This window comes from Dama dama, chromosome 28 (assembly GCF_033118175.1).
Source record: "Dama dama isolate Ldn47 chromosome 28, ASM3311817v1, whole genome shotgun sequence".
NCBI lineage: Eukaryota > Metazoa > Chordata > Mammalia > Artiodactyla > Cervidae > Dama > Dama dama.
The window spans coordinates 42103376-42123669 of NC_083708.1; the positions used below are offsets into that span (position 1 = coordinate 42103376).

At 36.6% G+C, this 20294-nt stretch overlaps 1 protein-coding gene across 2 annotated transcripts in view; it reads right to left on the reverse strand.

Annotated features, from left to right (window-relative positions):
- Positions 1 to 7882: 7882 nt before the first annotated feature.
- Positions 7883 to 20294, reverse strand: part of QRSL1 (glutaminyl-tRNA amidotransferase subunit QRSL1) — a 29289-nt gene continuing 16877 nt past the window's right edge. For both annotated transcript variants that reach the window (XM_061131911.1, XM_061131910.1), the window contains 6 exons: positions 18557 to 18732; positions 18356 to 18468; positions 17278 to 17470; positions 16756 to 16873; positions 12123 to 12328; positions 7883 to 9947 (listed from right to left, as the gene is read on the reverse strand). In XM_061131911.1, the coding sequence (XP_060987894.1) occupies positions 9730 to 9947; positions 12123 to 12328; positions 16756 to 16873; positions 17278 to 17470; positions 18356 to 18468; positions 18557 to 18732 (1024 nt within the window). In that variant the 3' untranslated portion in view covers positions 7883 to 9729. The remainder of the gene's footprint in view (positions 9948 to 12122; positions 12329 to 16755; positions 16874 to 17277; positions 17471 to 18355; positions 18469 to 18556; positions 18733 to 20294) is intronic.

A 20294-nucleotide genomic window follows, 5' to 3' on the forward strand; every position in this document is an offset into this window, starting at 1 on the left:
TTTGCTATGTTTGGAATTTTGGAGTAAGAAGTGAAATGGGGATACATTTTTTTCTCTAGATGGCTAGTCTTAACATGCTTTATTGAATAATTCATCTTTCCCATTGATTTGAAATAACTTCTTTGTCACATGCAAAATTCTTATAGGTGTTGGAGTAGGTTTTCTAGAACTTCTGTTTGATTTGTATCAGTCTATTCAAACATTTTAATTGTTACAGACTTGTGTTTTAAGGTCTTGTAAGACTGTTCCTCTTATTACTATTTTTCAGGGTTTTCCTGGCCTTTATTACATGTTTATTTTTTCCTAAGACCTATGAAAAATAATTCCAAATTGGCTCTTTCCCCCCACATTTCAAGTGACTGTCGAGAACTTGGGATATGGATAATGTTATTAATAAGAAACCAAATTAGAAATTTTTTAATTGTTATTAAAATTGAAATAGTTATATGTGGCTAGTGGCTACTGTGTTTCTAGAGAATCTGTATATAGAAAGATGATTTATTTCTGAACAGTAATTTTGTGCCCAACCATGTTATTCAACTCTTCCATTATTTAAAACAATTTTTCATATGATTCCCTTGAGTTTTCCAAGTGTGCAATTAGTATAATCTAAAAGTGAGACTTTTATTGCTTTCCTTCCAATTAATACAACTTCTATGCATTTTGACTTTGAATTTTATAGAAAAACAAACTAAATTTGTACATTGAAAACTTCATGGTATTAATTTATTCAATAGACATTTATCATCTTGCTATTAGATCTTGGAGGATAAAAAATAATTAAGGCATATTCATTTCTTTAAGAATTTATTGTATGGTGGATAGGATAGGAGTATCTCATGGAGAAGTAGCATACAGTAGAGTAAAACTCATAATAGAGATGTGCAAGAGTTTTGAGGTGGACAAAGGCATAGAAGAACCGTGTGTGTGTGTGTCTGACTGACTGACTGACTGACTGACTGACTTTTGGAAAGGGGAAGCCTAGCCCAAGTGTTAAAGATTGATTTAAAATTAACCAGATGGAAGTTAGGAGAGGAGATAATGGATTTCAGACTACAAAGATAGTTACTTATCTATAAAGTAAATATTGCTTCTTTTGGCTTGTTAAAAGTGTTTACTCTTCAAATATGGTTATAGGCATTTGATCAAATGTTTATACAACATATTGATCAGGCATATTTTGAAACTACACTTGTGTCTGCAAAGTGTGAGGGTTTTAATAAAAATAGTGCATGATAAAAATGTATTATTTCAGTTAATGTTTAAGCTGCCTGCCTATAATGATGGCAATACAATTTAGCTGGTGGAATACTACAGTTAAGTCTAATTCCAAAGTTAGTTTTATTGTAGTCCTAGTTTCTTTGCTAATAATTAATTCATATTGGCAGTTCATTAAACCTGAAAATGTAAAATCCTTTCCTAATTGAGGTGCTCTTATACCAAGAAGTTTTATGTTCCCTACAGAGCCAAAGGGATAAACTTAAATTTCCTTTAAGTTTAGGACTTAAACTCTCAGCTTAGATTTGTTCCTCTAGAAACACTGAAATTCTAATTAATCATCACCTAGGAAACAACACAAAACCCCCCAAACCAGTGTGTATCGAAACTCCTCAATGCACAGCACAATGCTACTCCCTTTTCTTTTCCTAATGTTATCTGGGTTATGATCATAAAAGCTCTAGATCGAGGCAGCAACATGCAAAATGATCAATTTATCAAAGCATATATACACCTATTTTGTTTATGTCGATTGTTCATAGCTTATCTCAATTTATATTTTGCTGAGACCTCAGTGTTCAGTGTTTTGGGAGAATGGGCACAATATGAATATCTAGGGTTTTGTAAACGTCCATTAAATTGAGCATAATAAAATGCTCACTAATAAAGCATAAAAGGCCATGTAGCAGATTAAAAATGGTAAATATGTATCAAATTGGGTGAATGTATTCCTTTATAGTGATTTAGAAATCACATTTCTTTATAGTGATCTTTCTGAGATGTATTAAAAGTTTTGCCCTACTCTGAAAACTGGGATTTTTTTTTTTTCCTCTGTAAAATTTTACCTGTTCAGTCAATTACATAAATATTTCTTTTACTCTTTATGGAGATGCTAGTTTCCCAGGCATTTCACTTTTGGACACGGGAGCACTTCTGGAACACTCAAGTCCTATATCCAGGTGGTGAGCTTACCACAGGTCACATAGTGTATGATTGCATTTATATGTCATGTCCAGAAGAGGCAATGTAGTTGCAGTTATGCATTTGAGAAGAGTGATTGGGCACCTATGTGGGAAAGCACTTCAGGACCAGCTGCTTCATGCTCTGCCTGAAAGCCATACTTGACCCTCCACACAAGAAGGCAGACCCAACAGAGTTAAGAGTAGGAGGATAGTAATCAGTATACTGGTTGGGTTAGGCTGAGATTCTTCATTAACTTTCTCCCCTAAATTTAATGGCTTCAAACAACAAAGTTTTTTACCTTTAAAAGAAAGCTCTGCCAACCTTAGCCACTCATGGACTCAGGCTGATTGAGCAGCCACCATTTTGCACTTTCTTGTTGTTCAGTCACTAAGACGTGTCCAACTCTTTGTGACCCTAGGGACTACAGCATGCCAGGTTTCCTTGTCCTTCACTATCTCTTGGAGTTTTCTCAAATTCACAGTCCATTCAGTCGGTGATGCCCATCCAGCCAAACCACATTTTGCACATTGCTGGAGATAAAATAGAACTCTGGAGAGTACCAGCCAACCCAGCAAACTCAGGCTCAGACACATGAGGCGTTCACTCACTGCATTGGCTGGAACCAGGCACTTGACCACACCTAGAGGGTCTAAGAGAGGAGAGAACTGGAAACAACACTAATGGTGACCTCAATTGTATTGAAAATGTGTTAAAAGAGGAGTTTCGACAAGAGCAGAGAGGACCTCAGCAGAAATGGGAACAATGTGAACAGTGCTGGCTCACAGTGCTGGCTGCTCACACATCTCTTCCCTAAAACTGTTTTCCAATTAAATTCAACTCAATAAACATTTAGTAAAAGGCTTAGAGTGCGTTTATATAAAGGTGAGCTGAGACAAAACCATAGGTAATGCTATTCTTTTGGATGTTACACTCAGGCTACTTTGGTGGCCACCTTAAGAAAAACTAACAAAGCTTTGACAATGAGCCCAAATCAGATCCAACTATATATAAGCTTTTAGACTATAAGAGTGGTATAGACAGGTACTGAGTTAATTTTTTTTTAACTTGATCTAACTTGATCTCTTCTTCATACCATCGATTAAAATATATTACAGGTACATTAGACATATGACACCACAGGCAAAAGCCAGAAAGCAAAAATAGATACATTAGTCTTCATCAGAATAAAAAGAAAATCTTACTGCTTTTAAGAAAACTATCAAAAATATGAAAAGACAATTCGCAGGAGGAAATATTTGCAAATCACATATCTGAAAAAGACTTGTATCCAAAATATATATTTTAAAAAACCTCTTAAACACAACAATAAAAAAAAAACCCAATTTTAAAATGAACCTTTAAGGATTTAAATACACATTTCTCCACCCACCTATATGTATATATATAAAATTGTCCAGTCTACACATGGAAGGATACTCAATGTCATTAGTCATTAGAGAAATGCAAATTGAAACTACAGTGGGATTCCACTTTATCTGACTGAACAACAGGGTGCAAAATGGTGGCTGCTCCATCAGCCTGAGTCCCTATAATAATAATTTAAAAAAAGAAGACAATAACAAGGGTTAGCAAGAATGCGGAGAAATTGAAACCCTCATATATTGCTGGTAGGAATGTAAAACAGTGCAGCCACTTTGGAAATGTTTAGCGATTTTTCAAAAGGTCAAACAGTGTTACCAGATGACCCACCAATTTCACACCTAGATATATATTCAAGCAAAACAAACACATTGTACATGAGTATGTACACTTGTGCATGCATGTTCATAGCAGTATTATTCATTTGCAAAGTGGAAACAATCCAAATGTCTATCAGCTGATGAATAAATTAACAACAAGCAATATACTTACACGTTGGAATATTATTCAGTCATAAAAACAATGAGATATTGACATATGCTTCAATATGGATGAATCTTGAAAACACTGTGCTAAGTGAAAGAAGCTAGACACGAAAGGTCACATAGTGTATGACTGCATTTATATGTCATGTCCAGAAGAGGCAAGTCCACAAAGACAGAAAGTAAATTTGTGGTTGCCAAGGGCTGGGAGTAGAGTGGAATGGGGAGTGACTGCTAATGGCCGTGGGGCTTCTTTATGGGATAATAAAAACATTTTGGAATCTCATGGTAATAGTTACACAACTGTGTGAAGTATGACATCAATTTTATTCATATATATATACACACGTGTAAGTTTTTCATGTATACATACGTCTAGATGGTGAGAGAGTGATTTTGTATGTGTGCCTTTCTGTCGTCTCCTGCCAGAGCACAAGCATTACCTTTGTAACCCGAAAAAATAAAACCTCTTAAAAATCAATTCAAATCACATTTAAAAATTGAGATCTTGCATCTCCTGGTACAAACTTTCAGGTGACCCAGTGCAGATTACATTCATATGAAATTGTAGAATAAGCAAAACTAAATTGTTTTGGGGGAAAAAAAATCAGAGGAATAGTTTCCTCTTGAGGGGTGGGAGCAGGGATTAACTAGGAGAGGACGTGAGGAAATTTTCTTGGGGGACAGAACTTATAGTAACGGTCCATGTGTTGATAGCGGGGCTCACACAGGTGAATGCATTTGTCAAAACTCAGGGAATGTACACTTAAGATTTGTGAATTTCATTGTACTTAAGTTTTACTTTAAAAAACCCATAAACAAATATTGAACTAAAGTAAGTGACAGATATACTTAGGTATTTGGGGTAAAGTGTACATTGAGATATGTATTTTAAAAATAAAGCAGATTAAAGGATGAATACAGGTATTAGATGAATAGATATGTGATAAAATACAGTAAAATGTCAGTAGTAGAATATAGGTGGTGGGTATGTGAGTGTTCAGTGCTTTATATTTGAAATTTTTCATAATAAAACATTAGGGAAGAAGGGGTAGATTTCATTCTCTGTCCTTCTGATTCCCCAAGCTCCATTTTTCTCACCTGCCTTTTTGCCTACTACCTGTTAGGTATTTCTCCTTGATTGTGGAATACATCTTCAGCCCCTACAAATCATTCCTGGTTTTCCTGTTTTTATTAAGGTTAACATCATTTTTCTAGTTGGGAGAACTTCTCAGTATGAAAGTCCTATTGCTTTCCCTTCTTTCTCCCATACCCTTAAATCCAATTAAGCTCCAAATTCTTCTGATTTTCACTTTATCTCTTTTCTTTCCCACTAACACTACCTTAATTCTGCACCAGTTACACCTGCATCCTGGTAGCTATTTCCATGGAGAACTACAGTAGGATAAAGAAGAAAATAATTTACATGTAATTAGATGCTCCATGTCTTTTGCCATGTTCGTGATAGAATGGTTCTAACAGTATACTGTATTGGAATTTACCTGGTTATTATAAGCCTTAAAACTTTTAATTTCAGCCTCGCAAACACTCTTGTCATAGAAAACAGAATTCTACACTATGATTGGCCTCTGAAGACAACTTGTCCTGCTATATGAACTCTGCGGAAGTTGTCCATTTTCATCTTGGCAGATACCTGACACCAGTCCTATTATACTATTCCGCGGGTCTATTTTGCGACTAATTTCACCAAGAAATGAAGTTACTTACCAACAGATGCCCCAGGGGTGCTTCATTAACTGTCCTCACCACCACCCGATGGCTAGACTAGCTATCTGTAGGGAATAGCAACCCTAAATTTTTCTATGTTAAAATGATTGTAGATAAGATTAATATTTCAGGGTCTCAACCATCTATGTATGTATATGTGGGACTGGAACTGAGTTTTAAGAGGAAGAGCTTGGCTCTGTCAAAAAAGTGTTTCCCCCTCTCACTTGGTTGGCAAGGCAAAAGGGCCTTTTAAAAAACCTTCAGGTCTTTGAACCCAGCCTTAGTCAATTCTTTATCAAAGGCTCATGGAAGTCGCTTTAGAAACACACAGTTCATCGTTTCTTCCAGATGTTTTCAACTTTATCCTCAGTGGAAGCCAGATCACCAGAGCCATTTAGCTGGTCTCTAGCATAAGTTTTTAGTAAATTGCAGCTTGGCCATATTAGTTTAATTTGTATTTGTAGCATATATGAGAAAATGGTAATTTCATGACTGTATGCATTTATTTATAGTTCCAAACTTTTGAGTACTTAAGTCATGCTACAGTAGGTGCTTTAAGGGTTATTATTTAAATTTAATCCTCCCAACCATCCCTTGGAATAAATATTATCTCCATTTCACAGGTCAAGATACTGAAGCTCAGACAGGTTACATAACTCGCAAATGGCAGTAATAGGACTCAAACCCGGGTTTATCTATTTTTAAATCTGGTGGACTTTCCCACTAGAAAAGCAACAGGAAAATTTCACACTGTATCACACTATATAGCCTTAAGCATCTGTATAAATACCTTGACGAACATCGTAATTTTTACTTATTCCTGGTTTTAACCTTTTCCCCTATTTTTTAATCAATTCACTGATTTCCTCAACTATTTACTTTTATAGCATTTTAATAATACATTTTTAATAAAGTGCCTAGAATCCTTTTGGATTTATATTCCACTGTGGTATAAAGAAAAAGAAATAAAAAGTCCCTCTGAAATCCTGTAATTTTATTTAATGTTCGCTGGGGTTTTCTGGTGTTATTTGCTTTTATTAAACTTTCAGGTTTTTGCTCTGTTGTACACATGGCTTAAGTTATGAAATAACCGAGGCAAGCCTTCTACTTAACTGTCCTCTGGCACTTCCAAGTCCAATGAGTAAATTTTACCTGAGGCTTGCACAGGCAACACATTTAGCCGTGGTATAATCAGATATTTGAGTAAAGGGAGGGAGAGTAAAAGTAGTTAATAAATGAAAGTTCATACCAGAAACCATTAATATTGTGACTGTTTCATTACTTTGGTCCCTTACTTTGACTGGAACAGGGTGTGACAGTTTACAGAATTCTCGAGGTCTACTTACTGGTGCCCTGAAGCCAGATCTCATCACTGTTCTTCAGATTCTGTTCTAAAATCCTAAAGATATTTCTTGTCTGCTACAGAAGGTGCCTGGCAGGCTACAGTCTATGGGGTCGCAGAGAGTCGGATATGACTTAGTGACTAAACAACATAGAAGGTGCAGGTGTTTTCCTCAGGAATCACCATTCCCTGTCTTAAGTTCCTCTTTTGTACCATGCTGTCTTTTCTGTCTGTCCACAGTCCTTTGTTCCTGACAACCTGGTGTCATACGGCCAATCAAATTCTGCCTCTCTAGTTTCAAGTGATTTTCTTGATAATGATAGGTGGGGGCCAACACGGATTTGGCTCTGTGTGGTGTCAGGTGCCAAGTTTCGCAAATGCATCACCTTTTTTCACTCTAGCAACCCTTCTGCTGTTAAATCTGTCTTTTGCTCTGTTGCGCTGTCTTATCAAGGCACTCATCTCACACTTGCAGTCACCTTCACCTTTCTGACGTGTCTGCTCTGACAGCCCTGTTGCTCATAGTTTCAGGGTTTAATTAGCTGAGACACAGAAACCATTTTCCATTTTAAATTCTCAGGCAGTGATTTGGCAAAATGAGATCTACCAGATTTAGAGTAATGATGGAAAAGAAAGAACAGATTAGATATCATTTCACGCTAGTTGGGTGTTACTATGTGAAAACGATGTAAATGTTTCACTTCCTTATTTCCAGTTCAAGTTGTTAGTGCAACTCAAGTAGAGACATAGGAATAAGAGAAACTACATATTCTTTGAAAATCTTTTTATTTCAAATTATACACACATAAAATAAGACTGGGGTAAAGATTTATTTGCTTGCCATTTGCATCATACTCTCTCCCCCAACTAAGGGTTTTCTCTTGTTACAAAATAAAGCAATTCTCTGCCATGAATTTCTTCCTTTCAGGGATTCATAGTCAAAATCTTTCAGAATACTAGTGCATTGAGCACAGAAAACTTTTATGTAGTTTATCAGATCGAACATTTGCTAGTGGAAGGATCCCAGGGAGAGAGAAAACTATTAATGAAATGTACCAGGTAGTTTAAACTCCCATTACACTGTTTTCCAGTAGTTCTGAGAAGGTTGTGCCTCTTATGTTTTTACTTCATGTCTTTTATATTTAGAAAATATTTTTTTCTTACCAAAGTGAATCTATTAAATAATAATTCAGCTCCCTACTTAAACTTATCAACAATAAATGTCAAATTAGAATTCATGATAAACATGAGATGACGACTGTGTTCTGGCAAAGACAAATCCAACGATGAAAACTTATAAGGGATCAAACCCAGGTGTCCTGCATTGCAGGCAGATTCTTGACCATCTGAACTACCAAGGAAGCCCTTTATAGTAGGTAAATGAATGCTTTTCATTAGATCTTTTTTTTCCCCCAAATTCTGAATACATATTCCCATTCTTATTTCTTTGCGCTAAAGGTGCCTAAAGGGAGAGCACTTGTAAGGAAAGTCAGGAGGGTAAGAAAACCATAAGGAACAGAGAATTTGGGGTAAGGAAGGAGGCCCATGGGCCTCTTCTCTGCATGAGCCCATGCAGTCCCACCAAGTTATCTACAAGTTGTTCGTACTGCATCTTACTTGTGTATTGAAACTTTCTCACTAAGCCATGTTCCAGTAGCTACGAATTTTCAAGTTCAGTTCAGTTTGTTAGGTCACAGCAAATGTCTGACACCACTGAGCTAGTTTGTGACTGGTAACTAGGAGAATGAACTCAGTGTAACTAGGAGTTAGTCTGAGCTCCTTGGCATGGGGCTCTGGAATAGCAGAAGTAATGTTTTAACTTTCAGCAGGAAAGGAGAAAAGTTCTCATTGCAGGTCTATTCTTAGAGAAGAGGAGTGTGCCCACATGGGCTCTCCCCAGAGAGAGGCACACCCCTGTCTGGGCCAGCAAGTTCCACTTCCTCCTGTGTTAGAGCTTCTCTTCCACCTGCTCTGCTCAGACCTAGAGGTGGATGTTCCCATTTTATGGTTTTTGTGCATTTTTAACCTCTTTTGCAGCGGCCTCTACCACGTGTTGAAATGCCTGTCAGCTGGGCTGTCCAGGCTATCTCTGGAAGTACCATTTACTATTCATGTTTGTGCTTTGGTTACAAAGACATACAAGTCTTGACAGGTTTGCCCCTAAGCTTACTTGCACTGTAAGCAATGTTCTTTTTAATGAATTTAGAAGGCATCATTTTTAAGCAACATTTATCTCGTATTATAATAGAAATCCTGTACTTGGTTTCTACTTGAGCGTGTCTGCCTCTCTGCGACCCCATGGACTGTAGCACGCAGGCTCCTCTGCCCATGGAGTTCTCCAGGCAAGAATACTGGAGTAGGTTGCCATGGTCTCCTCCAGGGAATCTTTCCGACCTAGGGATTGAACCCAGGTCTCTTGTACTTTGGTTTATACTGAGTGGATGCTAAATAAATGCTGACAGATTATTTATAATTAATTAACTATATCACAAGAATTTTAAAAAACGACTCCAAGGAATGACTATGTTGACAATGAACCAAATTTCAAGAACACCTGACTTCTCTAGAATATAAAAACCTTTAAAAGTCATTATAATGTGCACAATATAGTTATCACTATTTTAGAGAAACAGAAGCTAACTTTTCATTTTCAAAGACTGATGAGCAATCATCCATTAGCTCTTGAAGTTGAATAACAGGAAACTGGACTTGTTTTTCAAACCATTTGGCAACTGTAAGAAGCTGCTGGTCACAAAATGCACGTCCAATAAACTGTAGTCCTATTGGCAACCCTTGGCTTGAGAGGGCCATAGGGACACTCACTGCTGGCAATCCTGAGGAAAGGAAAGAGATGCATTAAATATTGACCAATTCTCCACCCTAAGACACAGAGACCTCTTCCACTTTCCAGTGCCAATAGGTACAAGACAGGATAAGGGTTTAAAAAAAAAAAAATCACAAAAATTATGACATGTATGTTTTTGTATCTTCCTTTGTTCATTTAATATATCTAGGAAATCACTGTATATCTGTTCAGAGACTGTTTTCATTCCTTTTTAATAGTTGCATAGTATTCTACCATGTGGTTTTACCATAATTTATTCAACCATTCTTCTATGGTTGGGGGGTTTTGATTGTTTTTAGTATTTAGTGATTTCACGCCATGTTCCACTGAATTACCCTGTATATTTTTTCAGTATTCTTGAAAGTTTCTCAGATGAAGAGGAATTGCTTCATCAAAAGATAAATGTATATATTAATTAGAAACTGCCAAATTCCCCTCCAAAAAAGTTGTACCTTTTGAACTTCTATCAGCAAAATGAGAGTTTTCCTACAGCCTCACCTATGGAGTGTGTTGCTGAGCTTCTTAGTTTTTTGTCAATTTGTTAGGTGAGAAATAGTAGCTCAGGATAGTTTTAATTTCAGTTTTGGGGTATCTTGTTATGCCATAAAACAAGGAAGTTTTAAAAAATTAATGGGGGCTAGTTTAAGGGTTACATACAACTTGGAGAGGTCCCTGTTAGTTAAATTTGAGCATCAAAAATAATGAGAATTACTTATAATACATTGAATTTTTTAAAAAAGGAAAGCTGTTCTATAGAGAAGACTGCTAGCTAAGATATGGAGAAGGAATGATAGAAAAGTTAGCACTTTGTAACTCTCTAACTAATACTTAATTCAGGAAAGGGTCATCAATAGATGCTAAAAGTGGGTTCACGTTTATTGGGAAATATGGTCTCAACATATCATATCACTAATTGCTTACAACTGACAAAAGGAAAATGTGCCTTCATAAAGAAAACATCTGGTAGTTACTTCCTTAACCAAAGGATTCACTTAGTTTCCACAGTGGTACGAACTGATATTAACTGCTTCTTGACATTTCATACTATGTATACAGTATTTGTGCCAAAAATGTTTAAGTCAACCCAATCATGAGGAAGCAATCTGACAAATTCAGATTATGGATGGGATATCCTACAGGTCAAGTGGACAGGACTCCTCAAAAAAGTCAATGTCATTTAAAAAATTTAAAAGGTGGAGGATTTCTTACCAGTAACTATGAAGGCTAGAAGAAATTAGCAGGACATTCTGTAAATGCTAAAGAAAAGAACTGTCAAACCAGAATCATATATCCAGCAAAAATAAACTATAAAAATGAGAGGAAGATCGAGACATTCTCTGGAGAAAGCTAAGAGAACTGGTTGCTAGCAGATGCACCCTAAAAGAATGGCAAACTCTTCTCCAAAATATGATATGATAAACAAAGAATCTTGATGGATCAGGGAGAAATAAACACAGTAAACAAAAGTATACAGATAAATACAACAGACTTTTCCCTCTGCTCCTGAGTTTTCTACATTATGTTTGATGATTGAAATAAAAATCGTAACAATCTGATGTTCTTAATAAAAGAACAGAGGCCTGGGGGATTGTTCTAGACTTTAGTAAGAGATATCATAAACAAATATATGCAGGAAAAACATCCTATAAAAGGCATTTTTGGTACAATTGAGAAAACTTAAATATGAACTGTATTTGGATATTATAGTATTTGTGTTAGCCTTCTTAGGTATGATGATGGATATCTTTATTCCAGATGATTCATGCTACAAGTATTTAGGGGTAAAGTGACATGATGTTGAAACTTTCAAATTAACCAAGTAAAAGCTGTGTATGTGTGTCTGTCTGTCTCGGGGTAAAGAGAGAGAGGAAGGGAAAAGCAAATGAAGCAAAATGTGAACAAGGATGAACCCAGGCAAAGGACATAATGGGTATTCATTTTATGACTTTTTAAAATCTTTCTGTAGGTCTGAAAATTAATGTGTGTGTGTGTGGTGAGTGCAAATATGTGTATGCCCATAAATGCACACATGCACACACTCCTAAGTATCCCAGAAGGACAAGCTATTGTGTTTAGGGAACAATCTAGCTAGAACCTAAGTCAAGGAAAGGATTGTCTACCTAAAAATCTGGAGAAAACCAGAATGTTCTCAAGGGATCCTCACCTGCCATATTGACAGCCTGTGTAAAGATGTCACCTTGGGCACTGCGCGTCCTGTTGTCTTCCTTGATGAATTCTGTGTGGGGCACTGCCTCACTCAAGGTCGTGGGAGTTAGCAGCACATCCACTCCAGAGTTAAAAACATTCACAAAATCATTAGCAATGAGCCGTCTCACTTTCTGTGCTTTGACAAAATAATTCTCATAATTTCTGTGGAAAAAAAAAATAGTTGACATTTTAAGGGCTTTTTATTTCTTTCAATGAATTCTCATGCATAAGACTTGTTAAAGAATCACTGGATTCTTGGCCTGTAGGAGCGGGTACCACTAAGATTCCCAACACATAAAAATCAATTTTGTTCAACCATGCTGTTATTCTAAAAGTAGATACAATTCTGCACATATAATCACAAATTATTAACACTTCCAGGGACATCATTAAACCAGAACATTCATTTTCAGGTGAGGAAAATCAAGGGTGTAGCAACTAAATGACTTTCCAAAGGCTGCAAAGATTAGCGGTGGCAGAGGAAGGACTAGAATTTAGATCTCTGGAGGTGCATTCCAATCCTCTTTCTATTATAATGTCCTATTTCATCTATAGTTATAATTATTATAAGAGTTCTGAAGTTTTGGAGAATTCTAACACTAGAAAACAGGCTCTGGAACCAGTAACTGAGGAAAACATGCAGTGTTTGCAATTTTGTATTTTATAGACAGGAGTAGCCCAGAAATGGAAATGTGAAACTCCTAGAAAGATGCTTCAGGCTGCCTACTGAATGGGAGAAGATATTTGCAAATGATATACCTGATAAGGTGTTAATATACAAAATATGCAAACAACTCACATAACTCAATATAAAAAACACAACCAACCAATCAAAAAAATGGGCAGAAGACCAGAACAGACGTTTTTCCAAAGACATATGGATGGCCAACAAGTACATGAAAAGATGCTCACCATCACTAATCATCAGAGAAATGCAATTAAAAACCACCATGAGATATCACCTCACACATTTCAGAATGGCTATTATCAAAGACAACAAATAACAAGTATTGTCAAGGATGTAGAGAAAGGGGAACCTTCATGCATGGCTGGTGGGAAAATAAAGTGGTGCAGCCTCTATAGAAAACAGTATGGAAATTCCTCAAAGAACTAAAAACAGAACGACCACACCATGCAGCAGTTCCACTCCTGGGTATTTATCCAAAGAAAACAAACACATTCGAAAAGATATATGCATCCCTATGTTCACTGCAGCATTGTTTACAATATCAAGATATGGAAACCACTTAAATGTCCACCAATAGATGAATGAATAAAGATGTAGTATATATACACAGTGGAATATTAGCCATAAAGAAGAATGAGATTTTGCTCTGTGGGACAACAAGAATAGATCTAGAGGCTATTATGCCAAGTGAAGTTAAGTGAGAGAAAAATATTGTATGATTTCACTTATCTGTGGAATCCAAAAACAAAACAAATGAACAAACATAACTAAACAGAAACCATAGATAAACAGGTGGTTGCCAGAGGGGAAGGGTGGTGAGAGGGAAGGAGAGAAACAGGTAAAGGAGACCGAGTTACAAACTTTCAGGTATGAAAGGTACAGTGTGGGGGATATGGTCAGTAATTATGTCATATCTTTATACGGTGACAGATGACATCTAGACTTATCATGGTGATTGTTCTGAAATGCACAGAAATGTCAAATCACGATGGTGTGCACCAGGAACTGACCTAGGGTGCTGTAGGTCAATTATACTTCAAAAACAGACTCATACATAAAGTGATCAGATTTGTTGTTATCAGAAGTAGGAGGTAGGGGAAGGAGGAACAGGATGAAGATGGTCAAAAGGCAGAAACTTCTGGTTATGAGTAAGTACCAGGGATGTAATGTAGAACATGATAAATATAATTAACACTGCCATATGTTATACATGAATGCTGTCAAGAGCAAATCCTAAGGGTTCTCATTGTAAGAAAATGTTTTTTTCCTATTTCTTCAATGTTGTATCTATATGAGATGATAGATGTTCCCTAAACTTATTGTGGTAATAAAAAGTAATAAAGGATATGGTTACTCCCCACACTCTCCCTCTCCAAAAGAAAAGACATTTACTTTACTGAAAAGATTAAGGAATTAGCCAGACCCAGGAGTGACTATAAGTCAATGATGGAAAGAAAGGGGGAAAAATACTCTTTAGATCCTCCAGAAGCTGTTAATGAAGGCTGGCAAAAGGATTAAGTATTTTATTGATAGCTTGTTTCCTCATCTGTAAAAATGGATATAATAATTCCAACCTTGCAGGGACCAAATACAATGAGATAAAAATGAGAGATCTTTTTTATCTTGAAAGAATGCTATAGAAATACCAGATGTCTTTATTATCATTTGACCACAGGGTCTATAGGGTGATGAATGCAGGCATCACATATAATTTACCCAGCAGCTGATGGCTTAAATAACATATTAACAGCATTCCCCAAAACTGAATTCTATAAAAGAACAAATACTTCTATTAAATTTCTTCCTACTTCTAATATGCTTCAAAAGCACAGCTTTAAACAATCGGAAAACTAGACAAAATGGAACAGTCATTTTCAGACATGAGACAGCAGGTATTCAGAAGAGAAGGAAAGCAAACAGCAAAGCCCTTTGATTTCCCCATTAATCAAACAATAGTTTTTGTTTTCCAGCTTTGAGATATAATTGAATATAAAATTCTGTAGTTTTAAGGCTTGCAACATGATTTGACATATGTATTTACTGCAAAATGATTACCACAGTAAGATTAGTTAACACACCCATCACCTCACAGAGTTTTTTGTGTAGGTGGTTAGAACATTGAAATCTACTCTCAGCAGCTTTCAAGTATGTAGTACAGTGCTGTTACCTGTAGTTGTTAGGTTGTACATCACATCCCCAGAACTTACCTTATCCTCGGGAGTCTGTACCCTTTGACCAACATCTCCTTTCTTTCCCCAGCAACTACCACTCCACTGAGTCTGTGGCTTTGGTATTTTTTCCCCCCTAGATTCCACATATAAGTGAGATCATACAGTATTTGTCTTTCTCTGACTTATTTCACTTAAGATAATGCCCTCAAGGTCCATGCATGCTGTCACAAATGGAGGATTTCTTTCTTTCAAATAATAAATAATACTCTTGAATAATAATGAATGTTCCATTTGAATAATAATGAATGTTCCATTGTGTGTGTGTGGGTGGGTATAAACAGCATATTTTCTTTTTCCATTCATCTGCCAATGGACATTAGTGTTTCCATGTCTTGGCTATTGCGAATAATGCTGTGAGGTAGTGATTTCTTTCCTTCAGATATATACCTAGAAGTGGGATTTCTGGTTCATATGGTAGTTCTATTTTTAATTTTTTGAGGAATCCCCATACTGCTTTTCAGAGTATCTGTTCACAATATTTTTGGAAAAAGGAATGCTAACTACTGGCCCTAAGGAGATGCACAGATGAGTAAAATGCTTTCTATTCATATACATAATATATCCATATATGCCCATTATATATATGCAAAACTCCACGAAGCTGTTCAGTACATTCTTGCTTTTTCACACTTATCATGTCCTCTTAAACAGACTTGGTGGTATGGAAGATGAATCCTATTCACAAGATGGTGAAAAACTTATACCAAAGTCACAGTAATTTAGAATTCTTTCTTGGAGCAAACACATACAGGATACAAGGGGAGGTTTGGTTGATTCACTAACCTTTTAAAGAGAGACCAAGCAACCTAGATGCCCATCAGCAGATGAATGGATAAGGAAGCTGTGGTACATATACACCATGGAATATTACTCAGCCGTTAAAAAGAATTCATTTGAATCAGTTCTAATGAGATGGATGAAACTGGAGCCCATTATACAGAGTGAAGTAAGCCAGAAAGATAAAGAACATTACAGCATACTAACACATATATATGGAATTTAGAAAGATGGTAAGGATAACCCTATATGCAAAACAGAAAAAGAGACACAGAAGTACAGAACAGACTTTTGAACTCTGTGGGAGAAGGTGAGGGTGGGATGTTTCGAAAGAACAGCATGTATATTATCTAGGGTGAAACAGATCACCAGCCCAGGTGGGATGCATGAGACAAGTGCTCCGGCCTGGTGCACTGGGAAGACCCAGAGGAATCGGGTGGAGAGGGAGGTAGGAGGGGGGATCGGGATGGGGAATACGTGTAAATCCATGGCTGATTCATATCAATGTATGACAAAACCCACTGAAATGTTGTGAAGTAATTAGCCTCCAACTAATAAAAAAAAAGGGGGGGGGGAGAAAAATAAAGAGAGACCAATGTAACTTCCTGCTTAAGGCTCTCACAGCAGGAGGACAATGTAGCAATAATAGGGGACATTTAATGAGGCTAAAACCTTCAAGCTTCCTACTTAGCTAGCTAGAGCATCAGTGTTTTTTTGTTGTTTTTTTTAAACCAGGAGCCAAAAGTACCAAAAACAGGCCTTTACTTATGATTTCTAATTCAAATCATAAGGATTTTGCTTCCTTAGCAAAAGTTATAAGACCTGATGGACATGCTACTACTTTACTCTGGAGTTTTCAAGAATGGGGAAAATTCCTATATCGATTATCTTACTCTTTTAATAAGAAAAAGTTTCCTGAGAGGATTCTCCCTCTCACTACATCATTGAACCCTTCTCGCCTGGTTGCAGCATACATGGCTTCAGTAGACACATCATTGTCACATCTGTGACCTGAAAACAAAAGAGGATGAACATTACTTGAAAAGGAAGTAAAATTTTGGCTGAAAAGCAGGTCTAGAGTCACATTTGTGGCCAATACTAAAATTTCAGGAGATTGACTTGAATGGATTCTCTTCTTTACATGCCTTGGGACTAACTGACCCGTCAGGAATCAAGAAAGAGAAGAAAATAACGAAGAGGGAAATTTGATTTGTTCACTACCTCATTCATTCATTCATTTGCTATGAGTTATGATGATGAATAGTGTGAGTATAATGCTAAAATGACAACAGTAAAAGGAACCACTAATTTACTTCTCTAAATCATTAACATCCCAGGCAACAATATTTTTTGTCACTAATAAATGAAAATGTTTGAGAAAGCTTCCCTAAAAGTCCAAAACACAGGCACTTTACCATATTCTAGCCCATCAAATCTTGCCATATTCGATGCCACTTCCGATGTACACAATACGTGGTAGCACACAATGGAGTAACTGGTATGGGGCAGGGAGACTTCAGTTACTTTGGCCCCCTCAGACTCAAAGAGATTAGCAGCTTTGGACCAAAGAGATTGTACTTCACTTGACAATTCTGGTGTAAGATACTCCTAATTGGAAAAAGTCAAAATACAGAAATCAGAACATCCAAATAGACGGTTTTACCAAAATATGTACTCCAGAACCTCTGGCAATATATTAGAAAACCTGATTAAATTGATAGTAGGTAGTTAGAAAAGACTGAACTAATTTAAGAGCATTTATGGCATGACAAGCACAATACTAGATATTGTGAACTGGATATAATAATATTAAAGACTGGAGATCTGGTTGGAGAACTTATGTTTATTAAATGTTCATTATGTATCAGGCATTCTGCTAGATGCTTTCCAGAGGTTCTCCCATTGAACACTTTTAACAGTCCTATGATGTAGGTACTATCATCCTTCATGTTATTAATGAAAAATATTGAGACTAGAGAAGTTAAGTAACTTTCCTAATGTTACACAGTAGGCAAGTAGAGGATCCAGGATTCCCAACTAGGTCTGTTTCTCTCTAAATCCTTAAAACAAGGCACACCTATTACCTTAATTGAAAATTTTAAAGATTTTACACTATTTCTCTACAGCAGTGCTCTCAACTGGGGGCAATTTTATCCTCTTCCTCTCAACCAGGGGACATGTGGTAACATCTACAGACAGTTTGACTTGTGGGGTAGTGGTGGTAGGGTAGGGGTGGGGATGCTACCTCTAGGGGCAGAGACCAGTGATGTTGCTAAACATCTTACAATGCAAAAATGTACAGTCTCCCAGGACAAAAACTTATTGCTAAGCTCAAAATTAAACATTTAAAAGGTGAGTGATTTTACGTATCTCCTTTCACATGCTCAGGTCACATAGCTAATAAAGTGGCAAAGCAGCGATTCAAAGTCATCCAGTCTGTTTCCCAAGTCTGTTCTCTGTATTTGACCTGACAGTACTTTTGTAAAGAGTTACCTTTGGAATTCCAACACATAGTTTGCTCACATCTGTCAAACTGGGAAGCGTAAATGGTTTAACAGGATCTTGAATTGTGGTAGAATCTTTGGGATCATGCCCAGCTAGTATACCTGTAAGTAAAAGTCTTTATGAGTGACAAACACATTGTTTTTCAGTGAACTGATAAGGCTTTGAAACTATATGGAATCATATAAATACCCAACACAGTGGCTGCATCATCCACACATCTGGTTAAGATTCCTGGCACATCCATTGAATTCACCAGGGGAATGAGACCATGACGAGAAACTAGGCCATAGCTTGGTTTTAAACCAACAACCCCGCAGTGGGCAGCTGGATTTCTGGTTGATCCTCCTGTATCTGATCCTAAAGCCCTGAAATTTAAATAGAATTCTCTTTAGCAGGATAACATCTCTCTAATTATATCTGAAATCTATCTTTTTAAAATGTATACTTTTAAAATTGTTTTGATTATACAAAAATAAAAAACATGCTCATGACAGAGAATTCTTAAAATATAGAAAAGTGTAAAAATGTAACAGGATATTCTACCACTCTGAGGCAAATACACACTGCTAACATTTTGGCATATGAACTTTAAGTCTTTTTTTTAATGAATTTTTCTTTCACAGCTCAGGTCATTCTGTAATCATAAGTTTCCATCTCTTTTTTGCTTATCATGAGACTTTTACTATGTTATAAAGATTACTGAAAATTTTAAATATGTAAAATATTCCATCAGTTGGCAATTCCCAACTGACTCCCAATTCCTATCACAGGAATTATACAATCTTATACAAATCTTTCAGTTATTTTTTCATTGAAGTATAGTTGATTTACAATGTTAATTTCTGCTACACACCAAAGTGATTTAGTTACATACATATATATGTAATTTTTAAAATATTCTTTTTCATTATGGTTTACCCCAGGTTACAGGATATAGTTCCTTGTGCTATAGATAAACCTTCTTGTTTCTCTATTCTATATGCGTCTACTAACCCCAAACTCCCAGTCACAACTCTATTCTCTGTCTACAAGTCTGTTTCATAGATTCAATTTGTGCCATATTATAGATTTCACATATAAATAATATCATATGGTATTTGTCTTTCTCTGACTTACTCCACTTAGTATGATAATCTCTAGTTGCATCCATGTTGCTGCAAATGGCATTACTTCATTCTTTTTTATAGCTGAGTAGTATTCTATTGTATACATATGTACCACACGTTCTTTATCCATTCATCTGTCGATGGACATTTAGATTGTTTCTGGATTTTGGGTACTGTGAACAGTGCTGCTGTGAATGAACACAGGGGTGCATGTATTTTGAACTATAGTTTTGTTTGGATATATGCCTAGGAGTAGGGCTTCCCTGGTGGTTCAGTCAGTAAAGAATCATTTGCAATGCAGGAGACCCAGGTTTAATCCCTGGGTTGAGAAGATCCCCTGGAGCAGCAAATGGCAACCCACTCCAGTATTCTTGCTTGGAAAATCCCATAGATGGAGGAGCCTGGCGGATTACAGTCCATGGGGTTTTAAGAGTTGGACACAATTTAGCAACTAAGCCATGCCTAAGAGTGGGATCGCTGGATCATATGGTAATTCTGTGTTTAGTTTTCTGAGGAACCTCCATACTGTTTCACAGTGGCTGCACCAACTTACATTTCTATCAACAGTGTAGGAGGGTTCTCTTTTCTCCACACCCTCTCCAGCACTTGTTTTTTCTAGACTTTTTAAGGATGGCCATTTTGACCAGTGTGCGGTGGTGTGGTACCTTATTGTAGTTCTAATTTGCATTTCTCAGTAGTTAGTGATGTTGAGTATCTTTTCATGTGCCTACTGGTCATGTCTTTTTTGGAGAAATATCCACTTAGGTCTTCTGTCCATTTTTTGATTGAGTTATTTGTTTTTTGTCGTTGAGTTGTAAAAG